Source organism: Centruroides sculpturatus, unplaced genomic scaffold (assembly GCF_000671375.1).
Source record: "Centruroides sculpturatus isolate CEXI.00-Female unplaced genomic scaffold, Cexi_2.0 scaffold1850, whole genome shotgun sequence".
Classification (NCBI taxonomy): Eukaryota; Metazoa; Arthropoda; class Arachnida; order Scorpiones; family Buthidae; genus Centruroides; species Centruroides sculpturatus.
The window spans coordinates 25,755-44,062 of record NW_019385980.1 but is presented as its reverse complement, the minus strand read 5'-3'; the positions used below and the strand labels follow the sequence as shown (position 1 = coordinate 44,062).

Below are 18,308 nucleotides of genomic sequence, written 5' to 3'. Positions count from 1 at the left end.
TAAGTTGATTATTTGACAAAAAGCACAGAAATAAGCTTCAAAATGGGTGAACAATATTGTGTCCCTACACAAACAAACAAACATCCATATATATAGAAACACCCCCAATTTTTTTCCATTTTGCAACATTTCAAGGTCTTCTAAGTACAAGAAATGTAATAATCTTGGGATGGTCACTTATTTTTATCCATCACCAAGAAAGTAAAAATCAAAAAAGGCATGTAACATAGCAAGTCATGAGTGATATTAAAACATGTTACATATAATATTAACATATGTTAACAAAATTGTATCCTTTAATATGTTTGCTTGTTGTGTTTAAGGAGGAGCTGAAAGAGTGCTTTTGCTATGCTCTTGCTTTTTAATTTATTAATTCTGTTTCCCAACCAGTATTCCACGTAACACTAATAGAGAACTAACATTTTTTAATCCTTCTCTTTCTTCAGATCTTCCTCAGGTCCAGTTTTTCTTAGAAAAGTATGAATCCAAAATGAACATATTCACAAGTTCCAAATGCATATTACTTTTATGGAATATTTAACAAAATTTCAAATTAAAAGAATTATCCCAATGCAAATTCATTTTTTTTAGAAAGTTTAAAAAGTTTTAAAAGCCTCCAATTATATAAAATAAATGGTGTATGCCATAGTAATTGAAAGGTTAAATGTAATCAAGATTGAATCAAGTCTTATATTTGCAAGAACTTTTGTTAGGTGGATACTATAGTTAACAGGTTTAAAATGCTATAATACTGGAAATGATACTAATGTCACTTAACTTCCAAGTTCATTTATATTTCATAAACAAACATCATGAAACCCAACAAATTTGTAAAGCCAAACCACCACTGGATTACCTCGAGCTACTTTTCTGCAAATATATTTAATTAATTACTAAATAATTTGTCACTAGAGGGAGGCATTAGGCTCCATCTCTTATTAAATTTATACTTCATTTAAATTTACATCATTTCATTTAAACTTCGAATCTAATGAGCACTTCATTTCTCAGCTTCTCAAAAAAGTTGAAAAAGGTGCACATTAAAATATAATAAATATAATTATATCTTTCAAAAAGGGATTTTAGTAACATTTTGCAAAAATAGTGACTTTTAGTTGAAATAGTAACTGGTTCCAAGCCCTGCAATCATTGCAAACTGCAAGCATTGCTGACATGTAAACAGATTCTACATATTATCTACTCAGTGATTTGTAACTATGAAACTGTGTTGTGATCAGACCTCCTCTACAACCTCATTTCCAAAGAAAAGAGACTGCTAGGTAAGGTTGCCAATTGCTTTTCAGTGAATCCTGCAAGATGACACTTAAAAATAGACAATTTATGAGAGAAAAAGCTAGATTTTTTTTTCTTAAAACAATTTAAAGTTATATAATTCAAATTTTGTACTTTCCTGAAACATTGCAATTATACTTAAATTTAATTAGCACACATGATGTGATCTTAGATCATCATACATATCACACGATACAATGATGTGGACATTCAAATTGCTTCTATGTTTTCTTTTCCATTATACAATGCACTATACACTCTGCAATAATAATTTTTTTCTTTTCCATGTTTAATACCAAATTCCCTGAGATTTCCAGGTTTTCCAGCCTATTGGACACCTGCTGATAGTTACATAAAAGACAAATTATTGCCAGATTAAATCAGGCTACATTACCACTTTTCACAATACAGCTTGAACCTGATGCTAAATCAGGTTCAAGCTGTATAAAAAGAAAGTATAGAAAAGAAGCTCATATAAAAAGTAAGTGAAAAAACACTGAGTGTGACATTAACAGTTTTTTATTTTCACTAGCACTTTCAATGAACTTATATTCATCTTCAGGCAAACAAAAAAAAACAGAATATTCAATGTAAATGAAATAAATATTTAAATAGAAATTAAATGATATATATTTATGTGCATGATCAAAGTTGTTATGCAAGATATTGAAACGTCATGCAGTGCATGCATGAGTGTATATCCACATCAAATGTGTGATGGCAAATGCATATCACTGTACAGCTGTTTGTATAGTGCAACCCACATGCTGGGCAGGTGAAGTGTGGGTGTGTTGCATGGTTCCAAGGTTGTTGTGAGGATAGATTCCCATATGAAGATGCATTTCCTGTCACTGCATCACCTGAGTAGCTTTGTGTTAGAATCCAGGGACTTTTTTTTTTGTAATTATTAACAAAAAAATACACTTCCCTTTTACCGTCCGTTTCGATGGAGTTAGGAACAAGAGAATAGCAAATATTGACTTAACTGTCAACAAGTTCTTTCCTCCCTCACATCAACCTGCGAAATTATCACAAATATGCAAGAAAGTTGACACTTAAGTTAAGAATGAAATTTAAAACAATCGAAAGAAATACGAATCAACTTTGTTTAGTTTTCATCAACCAGCTATGACACCTTTGACATGTCATCATTACCAAACAGTCACCTGATCAGATTCCCACACTAAATACACATATAATGCAAGCGCACCCAATCTTCTGGGCAATCAGTCCCAAAGGATTACCCTTTTGGCGTGTGAAATGTGTAGGTGCCATCCAGCACATATTCTCCTGGATCTTTGCTCCCTACTGATCGCCCATCTGACAGACCATATTGCCAACATCCAATACAACTGGATCGGGAACCAATGGCCCACTGTACAAGGTAGAATACTTTCAATTACACTTGTAAACTCTCTCTCTCTCTCAATTAAAGGTAGACAGTATGAGGGAAAATTAGCCTTTGCACCTCGCAAGAGCCATATATATGCTTAACACATAGCTGTACATTTAGTTGTAGCTGTATATTGTAATCTAGGTTTTAGATACATATTAAATTTGTTATTTCATTAAACATGGTGTTGACTCAATTATTTGGAACTTGGAACAATATTAAATTGCACATGGCTCCTCCCCTCTTGACAAAAATTAGCCCTCCTATTTAATACAGCCATCCAGTGACAACATGAGTGGATCTCACTGATCAGTCGCCAATCAAAGGAGTTTAAAGTTTGACACTCTACCCCCAGCTTCTCACAATTGTTTGAACCAAATGAAACAAAGATGGGAAAGGCCACCTGAGGTCAAATGTTGGAGCAAGTGGTTCATCTTTCGCGTGTAAAGTAAGGACAGAGAACATGGTGCTTCATGTAATTGAGATCAGTAAGACTGGTGAAACATAACTAGTCTGAGAAGGATTAGTGAACTTATTGAAAAGACAATATAGCAAGTCTTAAACAAAAAGAAAAAAAAAAGGAAAAGGAAGATGACAACTGGAAATCAGTCCAAGCATGTTCCATGTGGCCTCCCACCAAAAGTGTGTAACATTCGTACATCCTGGGTATTTTATTCTTTTCTGTTATCTATCCCACTGTTTATTACCTTCCCTTTCTGACTTCCCTCTTCTTTAGTTAAGTTAGTTTTAAGTATTAGTTGATGCATTACCTGAGCTTGGTTTTCTGTACATGTTGCGATATTTTTGTCATTTGTCCGCCGATAATTTTAGGTGACATTGTATTACCGTTTATTAGAGAGGTTGCAGCCCAAGTTCAAATGTTACTTGTATACGGCAAGCAGAAGTACATGGCTTATGTTTTAACTCCAAGAAAAAATCATTGCAGTGCATGTTCACAACATCACGTGACTCAGTGAATGTCACGCATTGACTAACAGGAAGTTTGTTGAAAAAATGGCAGATACATTTAACATCGAGGGTTACCAGTAAAGGTATTTTAAAGTATTTATAGAATGTTTAATAATACTAAATTATTTTTAATTAGCTTGGTGTCTCCCACCATACAATCAGGCAATAGGATTACCTCATACTTTTGTCGAGGGAAGTAATGGCTTACATAAATTCGAAAGCAGCTCAGAAAATTAATTTTTAGAAAATTTACAAACATATTAATATTATGTACGCTGTTGACAATAGAAGATGCCACGGGAGAACAAACCTACCTTAAGATAAGCTATTATGAAGGCATGTAAATTCTATAGGCACTTCGCATCACTTGCTAAAAAATTGAATAATTAAATAATTTCTGGATTAAACTCATCTGTTTCTTTACATTATTATTTGAAAATGCTAAAATAATCATTATTTTAATAAAATAGGTCATAATGTTAATTCCAAACACAAAAAAAAAAAATGAAAAAGTTTAAACCGATCTTCTACTCGCCATGCTAGACGTAACTAATGCCATTATTGATCGTCTATTGCCAGATGGCGGCGCTCAACCGTCCGCTGTTCACGTTTTGGGCTGAATATGACAGCCACAACCTCTCTATTGTTATTAAGTTGAAATCCTTAATTAAGAACCTATATCTTTTCTGTAAAAATAAATACTTTGTTCCATCATCTGCTGTACATGTTTCTTTATTTGGTGTATTCATCTTTGTTAGCTAACAATCATCAACTATGTTCTTCACAAAAGAACACAAGAACTGTTACTCATATAATTAAAATCTATATACAGTAGAGCGTCGATTATCCAAATCAATTGGGGACTGGGGTTGTTTGGAAGATCAATGTTTCGGATAACCGATTATATACGAAAAAATATATTTATTTATCCCATCTTGACATTTTTCTCTGTTGCGTGTCGCTTCACGTTGAATTTTCATCGATGTTAAGCCTAACGAAGACTATTGTATCGTTAAAAATTATTTTTTTATTTTGTACAAACAAAATAAATATAATTTATGTATATGTTAATTTTCTCTGTAATAATGGATGGATTATGATATTTTTGTGTAATGTACATGTAACGAATTATTGTATACCCCGCATCATGGGCTCTGCCTAGTACGTCTAATTAAAAATAAATATATTGAAAAATATAAAAACAATAAAAACTTATACTTCAGAAGTTAATTTAGTATCAAAAACGTAAAATATTTGAGTAGCCCAAGACACAGCCAAAGATTGCAGCGCCACAGCACTGGTGAAAATTTAAATTTGCCAACTGGAATTCTTTCGGATGATTGACGTTTCGGATGATTGACTTTCGGATAATCGACACTCTACTGTATATAAAAATGAATGTATGTCTGTGTGTCTGTCCTTCATGCATTACCACACCGTTTATCCAATTGCCATGAAACTTTGGGAAGTTGTTTAATATACTCCTGCAAAGGTTTCTTGGCAATAGTACGATTGCCATGAAGCTTTGGGAGTTAAAACAACCACTTCACACCTAAGCGATAATTCCGGCAAACAAACACTAAAAGGTTTAATGTTCAAACGTTTTCAGCCGTCTTTCAGAGGCCCTCATCAGTTTTTGGTTCCAATTTTTTTTTGCTGGAATTATCACTTAGGTGTGAAGTGGTTGTTTTAGTATATATTTCCAGTTTCTTTGTCAGTTTTTATGTCTGCTTTGGGAGTTTTTTAATACACTCCCGCAAAGGTGTCAGGCATAGTACATTTATCCTATGATAGATGGCGTGCATGTATACGAGTGTATCGATCACAGTGTGTTCGATCGATTTCAAATTGTGAAGACCATTTCCCCCTCCAAAAAATCTCTCTATATATGCATTTGTGAACTGTTATTTACGATATTTGTAATAATTTTTGTTTAATCACTTTATTTCAACTTTTTTTTTTTTTTGCTAATTATGTATTCGCTTGAACTTTGTTAAAACCTTAACTGTACCCCAAACAACAACCAAAGTTGTAGGAGGAAATTTGCTTATTTTACCGATATAGGGATCCCCCTTTTCCAAATTTTAATATTGACTCAAAACAATTTAAAAAGACAAATTACAATAAAATGGTTTATTATCCAACTATCAGAAATGTCACAACACGCCAAGGAAGAGAGGAAAGAGCAATTAAATAATTTAAATTATAAAGGATTAAAAAATATATATAAAAATGGGGAATATCGCACTTCTGACAATCGCTGCGAGTATGTGAGCTAAATTTGGAGAATCTGTGCTCTCGCATGGACATCTGTATGTGGCCAACTCACGCGTCAAAAAACCTTCTGATTTATTTGTGTACGCACCAGACAGAAAAACAAAAAATATCATGTATCCACAAACACTCCAATAAATAGAATTGAAATTACACTTTGAAATGTTTTCCCAATGAAAATGAATAATAATAAGTTTCAATAAGAATGATAAAATGTAAATTGAATTTTATCATAATGAGTTTGCTTGAATTCCTTTCTTCTGTGATCGCAGCAATGCGCGACGGGTAAGCTAGTTTGTTATAAAATATATCAACGCTGTAAACTTCTAATTTATGGTTTGACTGACCATCATTACGTGAATCAAACCATATATTAGAAGTTTACAGTGTTGATATATTTTTATAACAAATTCCAATTATACTGGTCAAAAACATCAGTGTACCTATTAAATCTGTTTATTGCTAGAAGTGTAAGATGATATACTTCAAAAACACAAGGTTGAAAAAATACTTTTTAAATAACGTGAGAATTAAATTTCTTCTTTTAGATTTAAAACAAATTTAATAATGTAACTAATTAATAAGACAAAAAATGTTTCCAGTGCTCTAGTGTTCCTTTAATAAATGAATTTAAAATGTTTCTGTTTTACAAGTTTATAAACTTTAAATAATTTAAACAATGACAAATTCATTAAGTTTTCTAAATCAAAATTCTACTTCAGTTGAAACTACATTAAAGTGAAATTCTTTCTGGATAATTCTAGAATTATAATAAAATATTAATCTAATACTACATCTTACATATCAATTTAATTAAAAATATTAAATGTTTTCAATTAAAACAGACTACTTTTGATTGTAACAGAATTAAGTAAATTAATTCTCTTAAAAATTGCTCTTTATTTTTTATATAAAATAAACAGCAGCTTTTTAAATTATAATTTTGACTTTTTTAAATTATCAAATTTTAAAATTTATTTATTTATAAAATTTTAAATAAAATTTTTTGAATACTTTACCTTTGGCATTATAATTAACTTTAAATCTTCTTATAAAAGAAGGTAGACTTTTACTTATTTGTAGTTCTGCTGTCAATGCCTTAACTCCAGTGAGAATTGAAAACTGTTCTAAAATAAATAAAATAATTAAATCTTAATACAACTGATTTGCTTTCAAACAAAATGTAGTTTAATTTCTTAAATATATTATTGCATTGAAAATTTATACTACAAAGAATATAAGTTTGTTTTTGGAAATCATGTTACCTAGAACAGAATAGATACAGTAGATAGATAATGCAGTCAACCTGTGTAAATATGAATTGCTAGGGGAATAGTAGTTAGTTCATTTTATCAAAAATTTATATTAATGATTTTCAGGGTGAAAGTTGTATAATTTAGTGAGCTAAGGCTTAATAGGCAATCAAAATCTCTAAATTATAATATTTTAAATTAATTTACTAAATAAAGTTAAATTTAAATCTTGGTTGCTTGCTATTCTCTTTACTGTACAAAATTAAATTTATTTACAAAAATAAATTAATGATCTAAATGATTTTCAAATCAAACAAAATGAGGAAGCCATATATCTGTCATTTAAGTGTAAAGCAGTATATCAGAGTGGTTAAACAAAACAAAGCTAAAAGAAATCCATGACTTTTTTCTGTTGAGGATTGTTTGAAAAAGTAGAAACTATTTTTTGGTATATAGAAATATGTTCTTTAACAATGCCAAATTTATATTAAGTCGGATGGCAGTTAACGTGTTAAGAATAAACTGCCTTTTACAAGGGTCTTACGGTCTCAGAAATTCAGTTCAGGATGAGACTTTGAAGGTTAGTAGTATACCTCAAGGGTGTCCACCCAGAAGAATTGTAAAGCGCACTAGCAACAAGATTCCGAGAAAAAAGGCTCTAAAGTTTTAAGTGAAGCTCATATATTGATCGATTTTACATTATGGCAGCACAGCGAAATGGCTGAGCCTGTAGCGAACTTGCTTGCCACGTGGACAATCTAGGTTCGATTCTACCTTCGGCTAACTTTTTTTTTTTAAATTGTTTTAAAAATTGTAACAACTTTTAAATAAAGTTAATGACCTAAAAATATTATCAATTAAATTATAAATACAAAGCTTTGTTATAAACATTTAAAAATTCATTTTCAAATCTTTTCTTTTCATATAGAGATAAATCTTTCATCTTTTCCATAACTTCATACCTGAAAAATTTATTCTCAATTCTAGATGTGAATTGTTGCTTAAAATCTTTTAGAATCATTTATAAGTCAATAACTATGGTATTTTCTAATAATTTTTATATTAAATTTAGAATTTTATATCTCAACAAAGATTTTTTATTGTGTTCACAAAATCCAATACGTGCATTCAGAAATTAATTAAATGTTCTTTGTGTCTCTTTTTAATTTTTTAAAATAACAATGTTTGAACATAAAGTTTTTTTGTCTACAAATGTAAAGTAGGACAATTAAGTTTTCATTTAGGACATAAGACAACTATTGTAATTGGACCAATTACACTACCAACAACAGGACACATGCCAACCCTAGTCAGCTTATTAAAAATTTTTTGTTCCAATTGGTTGCTTAACTAGTTTTCAAGAAAATTTGATTGTGTCTTCCAAAGTTATTATCCCATGTTTTACATCTTCAGCTCTAAATGAACCTTTAAGTTATTATTCTAAGAAAAATATGACTTTGAATGTGGTTGCACTAGAAATGATGTTCCACCAATAAAAATCATATTATTTTACTTTTTGTCATTATAATTTGGTAAAATCAATATTTTACAGAACTTAAAAGTAAGCAAAAATCAATTATTTTCCTTATTCATTTGATGAATCTTAACATAACTTATTACATTTTGCAACTTGCTTTAGTTAATTTTAAGCTAGGCCATAGTATTGGAAATAACTGATTTTCTTGAAAGTTGAAACTCATGATGTAACACCACTAATATTGGAAATTAATACCATAGGAAGCACTTTCAGTGAAGTAAAACAAACAACTAAAACTTGAAACTGATACTCTGCATTCCTAAATGAAATTGCATTATTGTTTAAAGTGCTTTAAGCTGGAACTGAGTTTTGTTGATAGGTTTCAGAACAATTTATTAAGATCTCTCTAACAAATGATATTTATCCATATGTCATTTGTCAGAGAAATCTTTACACTCAACAAATTAAGCTGCAGAATTTAGTAAGAATTTATAGCAACCATAATCATACAGAATATAGTAACTTTTGCTATTTGAAATGCCAGGTATAGTATGCCAAAATAGAAATCTGTCTTCACTGATTTGTTAACGGCAAAAAAANTGTCGCTAGTGCGCTTTCCAGGTGTGAAAGTTGACAGTTATTTATGATTTAATTGATAATATTTTTAGGTCATTAACTTTATTTAAAAGTTGTTACAATTTTTAAAACAATTTAAAAAAAAAATTTAGCCAAAGGTAGAATCGAACCTAGATTGTCCGTGTGGCAAGCAAGTTCGCTACAGGCTCAGCCATTTCGCTGTGCTGCCATAATGTAAAATCGATCAATATATGAGCTTCACTTAAAACTTTAGAGCCTTTTTTCTCGGAATCTTGTTGCTAGTGCGCTTTACAATTCTTCTGGGTGGACACCCTTGAGGTATACTACTAACCTGCAAAGTCTCATCCTGAACTGAATTTCCGAGACCGTAAGGTCCCCTTGTTAGTGTTAAAGTTGTTTATTTGCAAAGTTTTTAATTACAAACAAAATACTTTTGACATTTCAAAATGTCATCTTCAGACAGAGTGAATACCATTCAAATTACAATTTTTAAAAAAAGCATGTTAACTGTGAGGATCAAAGGCACAGACAGTTGATCTATGTCACTTACTGACTCACAATCGTTAGATTGGCTCACTAAGACTTTTTCTAGGAGGGCTTGTTGTAAGTAAATAGGATATAGACTACAGAATCTCTTTCCAACGTCAGGATAATGACACCAGTTAATCAGATTTTTTTTGTATGCAGATTAACAAGCGTATTGAATCATGGAAGGGATGATGAAATATATTTGATTCAGATATTTAAGAGACATTCTTTTTAACAAATAAATCAAAAACAAACAAAATTATACAAAATTAAATCAATCCTTGAATGAAGCTATTTTGAGAGAGAGAGAGCTCACAATTTCTATCATAAATCATACTACCTCTAATATCTTTATCTTCATCTGTCTTTTAGATTAATACGACAGTACCTTCTTCGTTAGTTCTTAATAGCACATATTTAAACAATTTCTTCTCTAGTTTTACCGACTTATAACTCATTTCGTAGAAACTTCTGGATTCTATTTTGGGCATTGGCCGTCGGGAGCTGAAGTGGAATACATCTCTCCTTCTTTGGATCTTTCGGTGTACTTCCCGAATGATGCTAGATTCTCTCTCTTTCTTATGAATTTTCACTAATCATCAATTTGTATTTTTCCATGTGAACAGGAAAAAGGGGATTTTACTGAGGGGTTGACAGTTCCCAGGGTGACTAAGATTTTCAAGAGATAAGGGAAAACAAAAGGATGTTTCAACTTTTGTTGAAGGAAGTGATTTTTACCAGTTTCCTTTGTTTTAGAAAATATAATTTTCCCATCAAAATCAATGAATATTTTTGTCAAAAATTTTACTTTTTCCAATTAAATTTTTAATGAATCACAGGGGTGGTTCGCATCTCACATTAACAGATTCCAAATGCACCATTTGAATAATAGCACATAGTTTTTACATAAAATCAACCCTCATAAACAACCTTCTGTTCATATGTAGGACTGTTACTCTATGTATAATTTGGGCCTTGAAGAAACAAGGGGTTATTCTTTCCACTGAGCTACAAACAGTTCTACATAGGATTCTTTGTAATGACAAAAATAGTCTTGCCTTTTTGGAAAATCCAGGAGTCTACATGATCCCCTTACAGTAAAACTGTATGGAATCAAAAACCTTTTATATAGGAGCTACCAGTTTGGTGGAGTCGGTAAACAAAAAGTCTGACTCCAAGAAATTTGTAATGTTCAACTCCGATCTACCCTTTAAAAAAATGGTTTTGAACAGCGATTCTGAAAACAGAACCTGTTCAAAAACCTGGTGAAGGCTTATTAATCAAGCTGAAACATTAATTGTATTAAAGTTTAAGTTGCTGGAGAAGTACATAAGGTATTTTGTGTCTCTCTAGTTACTGTCTATTTCTAGCTTTCACCTGTATTGACTAAAAATATAGTTCTCTTTTAGAAAATGTAAAAATAACTAAAACACAGTGTTTAACACTACTAATTTTCAAAAATATGCACATATATTAAAATATATAAATATGTTAAAGCTGTAGATGTCTTCATTTTCCATCAACATATTTACAGGTATCCCTTGCTTAATGCTGAATTTGATTAACCTACAAAATTAATTGTGGCAATCCCTTTATATATGCAGCAGAAGTTTTAATTAATTAATTAATTAACTACATTAATCAAGGAATACTTGTATATAATTTACATTTAATTAATGTAAATACCATCAGCCAAATTTTTAATTTTACCCAATTGTATTGTGAATTATTATATTGGCATAATCACCAGAGGACCTTTCTACCCATTTTTCAATTTTTGTGAAGGTGTAACCTCAAATAAAAGATTCTCTCTGTAAGTGAAAATTGCTTTGGACTGTCATTGGTGTTGTGAATGATGAAAAATGAAGACATTTTGTAGCTTCAAAATATTGATATATTTTATATTTTAATATAAGTACTGATGGTCAAATTTTTAATTATAGCACAAATTCTGCAAGCTTGGACTATATTGTCATAAAAATAGCAACCAACTGAACCTTGAAAGAAATTCCAGGATATTTTATTGTAAACTCTAAAATTTTTGATCTTTGCAGATCTTCCTCAGGATATAGCGTTCTCCAAATCGGAATGTATACGTTAAACTTAATACAAGACAGCAGCCTAACTTCCTACCTTTAGTCCAAAATTATTTAATATCTTTATGATTAAACATATTATAGCCCAATCAATATAAAGAAATTGCTTTTTGCCTTGGTATAATTAAATAAATTAAAAATCTACTAATATGAGGTAGATAATAAGGACTTATCATACCAGTTATAATAAGCACAAACACCCATGTATCAATAGAATACATTTAATAAAAACGAGAAGGGACACCCCTTCTTGTTTTATTAAATGTATTCTACTGATGTGTAAATTAAAATCGATTACATAAGCAATTAACAAGAAATAACCAAAATGCATGTCAGACTATCGGAATAGCCCCTCTTCAGTTGGTATACATAAAAAGGTAATAATACTTAAAATTATACAAGACAAAGGAACCGTTATAAAGGTATGAACATTGAACAATAAATGAGTGTAGAGAAGACAGGCTTAAGGCGGCTTAATAATGTTACATAGTAGCTTGACATAAAGATTACTATTATAAACAGTATTAAAATTAGCAGAATAATATAATTCATTTTGTAAAATAATTACCCTATCTACATACCATAACAGTAGTAAGATGGAGTTTAAAAGTGGCATTACTACAAGATGCAGAACAGTTATGAGGGAGGTGTGGTACAGGCAACATCAGGAGAACAAGTGGTGACTAACATCTTAATGGCCAACCTTAATTCCATCACCTTTTTAACCAGATGTCAGTGTTAAGTCAATAGATTATAGTCTATATTATAGCCCAAATAACAATTGGATGATGTTATATAATTATTATTGTATTTTTGCAGAATGACCGGCATGCTGGTCTATCCGGGGAGACCATGAAATCAGATATTTCTGTATGGTAGAAACCAGCATGCCGATTTATCCCGGAGAATGCCGGCATGCTGGTATATGTGAGGTTATACATTCCTCTCTTTAGAGAGGAATGTATAACCTCACATATACCAGCATATAAAGAGAGCATTAAAGAAAGCAAATGCATTTTTATTCTAAAACTGTCAGACTGTCAACATTACATCAAAAACTACAATTATATGTTTAATTCTTCATTTTATCTTCTTTCTAATGACATAAAATACTCATGGAATTCCGAAAGTGCTTTTTTGTGTGTATTTTATTGTTATTTGATTCAAAAATGCAAAAATAAATATAGTAAATTTAAGAAACTGGTTGGCTTATACCCATTAACATGGGCTTTGTGTGAAATTTGAGAGGAAAGTGTTATTTTTAATGTAGGAGTAGATGGTCAGTGTAGCTCACACTGACTAACAACTACTACTAATGTCAATAAGTCATTAATTGTTTTATTGTCTTGTAAACAAAAACTCTTTTCCTGATTTTAAGTTGGTCAAATTACAATGTTGTTATTTTATTGTACTTGGAAGAATGTTTTCTTTAACATTTAATTAACAAGTAGTTTTGTTAATCTCATTGATTTTATATGTTAGTCTCAGTTTAACTGGCATGCCAGTCTCCCCATTTTTGTGACATGCCGGTCATTCCATGAAAATATGGTTATATATATCTGGCTTTGTTTCATATGCAATTTAGGTTATATAACTCTTTGTATTATTGCTTTTTTGATCATTTTAAAGGTTTAATTGAAAATTTATATAAAAAATAAAAATACAGAATATTAAATTTAACAACATTAGGCTAACATTAGAAATTTTTGTTGTAAATATTTCCTACATCACATTTAGGGTCAAGTTATAAACTCCATAATGTAACCGTATCCATAAATGTTTGCTACACTGGATATCTATAACAATAGTTATAAACTACCATAAGGCCTTTTCCATAACAAACTTTTTACAGTTTACAAAGCATTCCATTGTGAGCATGGACAAAATTATCAGTAGTTACTGCCAGATCTAACAGTATAATTATTTATTCATTTTATTATTTTTCTATTTTTTTTTTAATGACCAAAGTAACTCTTATCATTTAATAAAACATTTAACACCTTATAACGCTAAGAAATATTTATTAAAACACAAACGTTTTCAGCCTAATGGAATAGGCCATCATCAGGTGACAGGCTATCGAAAAACTTTGAAAATTGCGTTAAAACGGAACTTTTGAACATTACAAATTCAAAATTAAAGCGTAAAATAAATTAACCAATCACTATACAAAATAACTATAATAAACAGATTGAAGCCATATTAATATAAATAATAAAATAAGGCGATATAAAACTAAAAACAAAAATAAACCTGAAAGATTAAATGCACAAAAGGATTAAATTCATAAAAATATATAAATATATATATCAAAAAGCATCACATTAAAAAAGGCAGATAAGAACTAAGAATATGTGTGTTTTAACTTTTCTTTTACAAAGAACTTCCACGCCAAAGCTAAACCATCAGCATCCCTTGCATTGATACAGCCGTCCCTTAATTTACTCTTATAAATTTCAATTTTTTCACGTTGCAAAGCCAACAATGGGGACTGCAACGTCTTGAGAATAGATGCTTCATTCCATTTAACTACTGAAGCCTTCGCTTGTGCCATACTTGACAAAACCGTGGTACAATGTCCTTTACTAATGTCATATCTGTGTTCTTTAAGCCTAATAGCCAAATTCCGTCTAGTGACTCCAATATAGTCCTTCATAATTCCTAGCTGTTGGTTTTCAAAGGGAATTTTATAGACGCCTGCTGTTTCTTCTTTCTTAAGCTTGTCCTTATTGTTTCTAAGAATACTGTATAAATTAGGACCTCTTTTGTAAACAATTTTGGAGCATTTTCTATCTGAAACTTGCTTCATGATGTCCCTGAAGTTAAGATCACCAAATTTACATATAATAAAAACTTCAGGGACATCATGAAGCAAGTTTCAGATAGAAAATGCTCCAAAATTGTTTACAAAAGAGGTCCTAATTTATACAGTATTCTTAGAAACAATACGGACAAGCTTAAGAAAGAAGAAACAGCAGGCGTCTATAAAATTCCCTTTGAAAACCAACAGCTAGGAATTATGAAGGACTATATTGGAGTCACTAGACGGAATTTGGCTATTAGGCTTAAAGAACACAGATATGACATTAGTAAAGGACATTGTACCACGGTTTTGTCAAGTATGGCACAAGCGAAGGCTTCAGTAGTTAAATGGAATGAAGCATCTATTCTCAAGACGTTGCAGTCCCCATTGTTGGCTTTGCAACGTGAAAAAATTGAAATTTATAAGAGTAAATTAAGGAACGGCTGTATCAATGCAAGGGATGCTGATGGTTTAGCTTTGGCGTGGAAGTTCTTTGTAAAAGAAAAGTTAAAACACACATATTCTTAGTTCTTATCTGCCTTTTTTAATGTGATGCTTTTTGATATATATATTTATATATTTTTATGAATTTAATCCTTTTGTGCATTTAATCTTTCAGGTTTATTTTTGTTTTTAGTTTTATATCGCCTTATTTTATTATTTATATTAATATGGCTTCAATCTGTTTATTATAGTTATTTTGTATAGTGATTGGTTAATTTATTTTACGCTTTAATTTTGAATTTGTAATGTTCAAAAGTTCCGTTTTAACGCAATTTTCAAAGTTTTTCGATAGCCTGTCACCTGATGATGGCCTATTCCATTAGGCTGAAAACGTTTGTGTTTTAATAAATATTTCTTAGCGTTATAAGGTGTTAAATGTTTTATTAAATGTTTTAAAAGAAGCTGAGTTGATATTCAATTTATTGGTAATTCTTATCTTAAAATTTATATTATTCAGAAGCAGCATTGTCAGTCAAAAGTTATGTTTCAACCAATTTGTCAAAGTTTCGTCAGCTGCTTCTGGCACAACTTCCGATTGTACATCGATTGATGATGACTTAGCGCATGCACAGTTGGTCAATTCTCCATATCCCTACCACAAAAGTTTGATCAATCCAAACTTTTCTTATGGAATACAGTACAGCCACACAGATATAATGCTATACGGATACATTACGGAGTTTATAACTCGACCCTTAGTTTTGTAGCATCAACTGACAAACTCAACACAGTGGGACACCTACATGGACAGTACTTGTCTTAGGTGTGCTTGTCATTTAAACTTAAACAATTACAGTCAAACCTATCTATAATGGAACCTGATTATAGCGAAAACTTGTCATTAATGGAAGATTTCTTTAGTCTCTTGAATTTTCTGCAAAAATCAATGCAAATTAACCTGTTTACAGTAAAACCTGTCTAATGTGAAAATGAAAAGAAAAATCAGGCCCTATAACAAAAACTTCGCTATCTTTTTTCATGCTCAACAGAAGTTTTTTGTCTTTACTTAACATAGATACATAATTTAATTATAACAGTTGTGAAATTTAACAGATTGTTGCTAATGTGAGATTGTGTTCTTTGTTTAGAAGCTTATTTTAAACTTTTTACATCACATTTTGTTTGAATAAAATTAAGTCAAATGTCTTCAGATAAAATATATATCGGGCATATTAAGCTTAAGTTTTGGAAAGTATACAATGGTATACAAACAGTAAAATATACTTTTAGTTTATATCGGGAAGATGCTCCTAAACTTCAAACATGTCAAATATGGATTGAAAGATTTGTTAAAAAATTCTGAACTAAAGGATACAAAATAAGAAAATTATGTTAACGCTGAACTCAGTTATCAAGAAGCTATACAATTTTGACATGAGTTTTATTTATTTAACTATTTCTATACAAAATGTGCAGGACACCCAAAAATTGTTGATAAAGAGAAACTGTAGGAAGAAATTGTTAAAAATCAATGAACAACAACTCATGCACTTGCAACAAAGCTTAGTGTCTCACAGACACATATTGTTGAAACACTTCATCCATTTCAAATGGTTGTAAAATATGACGATTGTGTTCCACATGCATTAATTAAGTGAGAAAAAACTGAATCTAGTAAAATTTTGTTGGACAAAGGTAGGCTATAAGGTTTCATTTTATTTTTAAACTCATTTTTATCATGAAAAACTTTTTACAGATGATAAAATTAAAGTTAAAATAAACATAAAATATGAATTTTCATAAGAAAAAGGGCATTGAGACATTTTAATTAATTAAAATAAACATTTTTGTTATTAACTGAAAATTTGTTCTATGGCTGGAAATTGTTTGGTTAAGTACCAAGGTACCACTGTATTTGATTAATGCAATGTCAATATACTTGGTAGCATCAAGGGATTAATTAACCATATTAATCAACAGATATCTGTAGTAGATAACCTGTATATAGCAAAAACCTTTGAAAAATTGTTTGATCCCAATAATCCTATTCATAATGTAATTGATGAAATTCCATTATGCACAGGTTTGACTGTATTTTTGAATTTTGTTCCAAAATTTATTAAGTAAGTTACTGACTGGTTTTATTCAAATAATGTAAGGAACCAAGTCCGAGCGTTATTTTTAGTTATTTTTTATTTTGCTTTTTATTCTATTTTTGTTTGGGGCTTATGTTTTGTTAGGACGAAGGTTTCCTCACCAATCACCTTAGAAATTTAAAAATAGAAGAAAGAGAACCAACTCACCAACGAGAAAAAGCATCATATAAAAAACTCATGCACACTTGCGCTCCCAAGTGGAAAAAAGTAAGTCCACACTGAGAAAGAGGGGAAAGACCCAACAAGCACAACTTAGGAACTTGCTAAACCTTAAAGAATAAAACATCCTGAAATTGTAAAAAAGAATAATGTAAAAGGTTAGCAAGTATTATTGGGAAATAGGCTGCCAGGCAGAAAGGAAAAGTTGACTGTTAGCGATAAGTATGTAAATGAGGGGGAAGTGATCTCACTCAGAATTGTGACCACCTCACAGTATAAAGTCCGAACCTCAAATGAAGATGACCGAGGTGAGCTTCGTAGCAGCAAACAACAAGAGGTGTCCGATAGCGATAAAGTGGTTCCAAGGCGATTTTGAAGTTATTCGATTTGTGGATCGAAGATTAGAGAGTGTCTTGAGAGTTGAAGAAAAAGGTTCCTAGTATATTGAGGTGACTATTAGGACCTTAGTTCACAAGAATTGTTGTACATAAGTTAAGTCTTTGAATTTTTTGTCGAGTTCCAAAGGGGAATAGATTTAAGTTAGCAAATAGATTGACTTGAGTTCTGTCGGGTTGATTCTTATTGATTTTTTCTTTGAATAAATTTGTTGTTGATTGTTACTAAATTTTTGTACATAGTTGTTATTAGAATTATTAAATATTGACTTTGATTTTGACTAACTTTGTCATTATTTAATTTGGTGCACGCTTAAAGTCCAGGCATAGCACATTAACGTGAATCCGCATAAAGTAGCCGTTACGTAACGGTTATTTCCGGCATAAAGTTGTGTCACTAATCATTATGAAAGACGTAAAAATAACTTAATACTTTACAATAATAGCCATTTCAAATCAGAGAAAATATGC

At 30.7% G+C, this 18,308-nt stretch overlaps 1 protein-coding gene across 1 annotated transcript in view; it reads right to left on the bottom strand.

Annotated features, from left to right (window-relative positions):
• The window catches only part of LOC111612920 (cubilin-like), a 91,117-nt gene that overhangs the window by 50,496 nt on the left and 22,313 nt on the right, over positions 1-18,308 (bottom strand). The window contains exon 4 of the mRNA XM_023354210.1: positions 6,949-7,056. Within this exon, the coding sequence (XP_023209978.1) occupies positions 6,949-7,056 (108 nt within the window). The remainder of the gene's footprint in view (positions 1-6,948; positions 7,057-18,308) is intronic.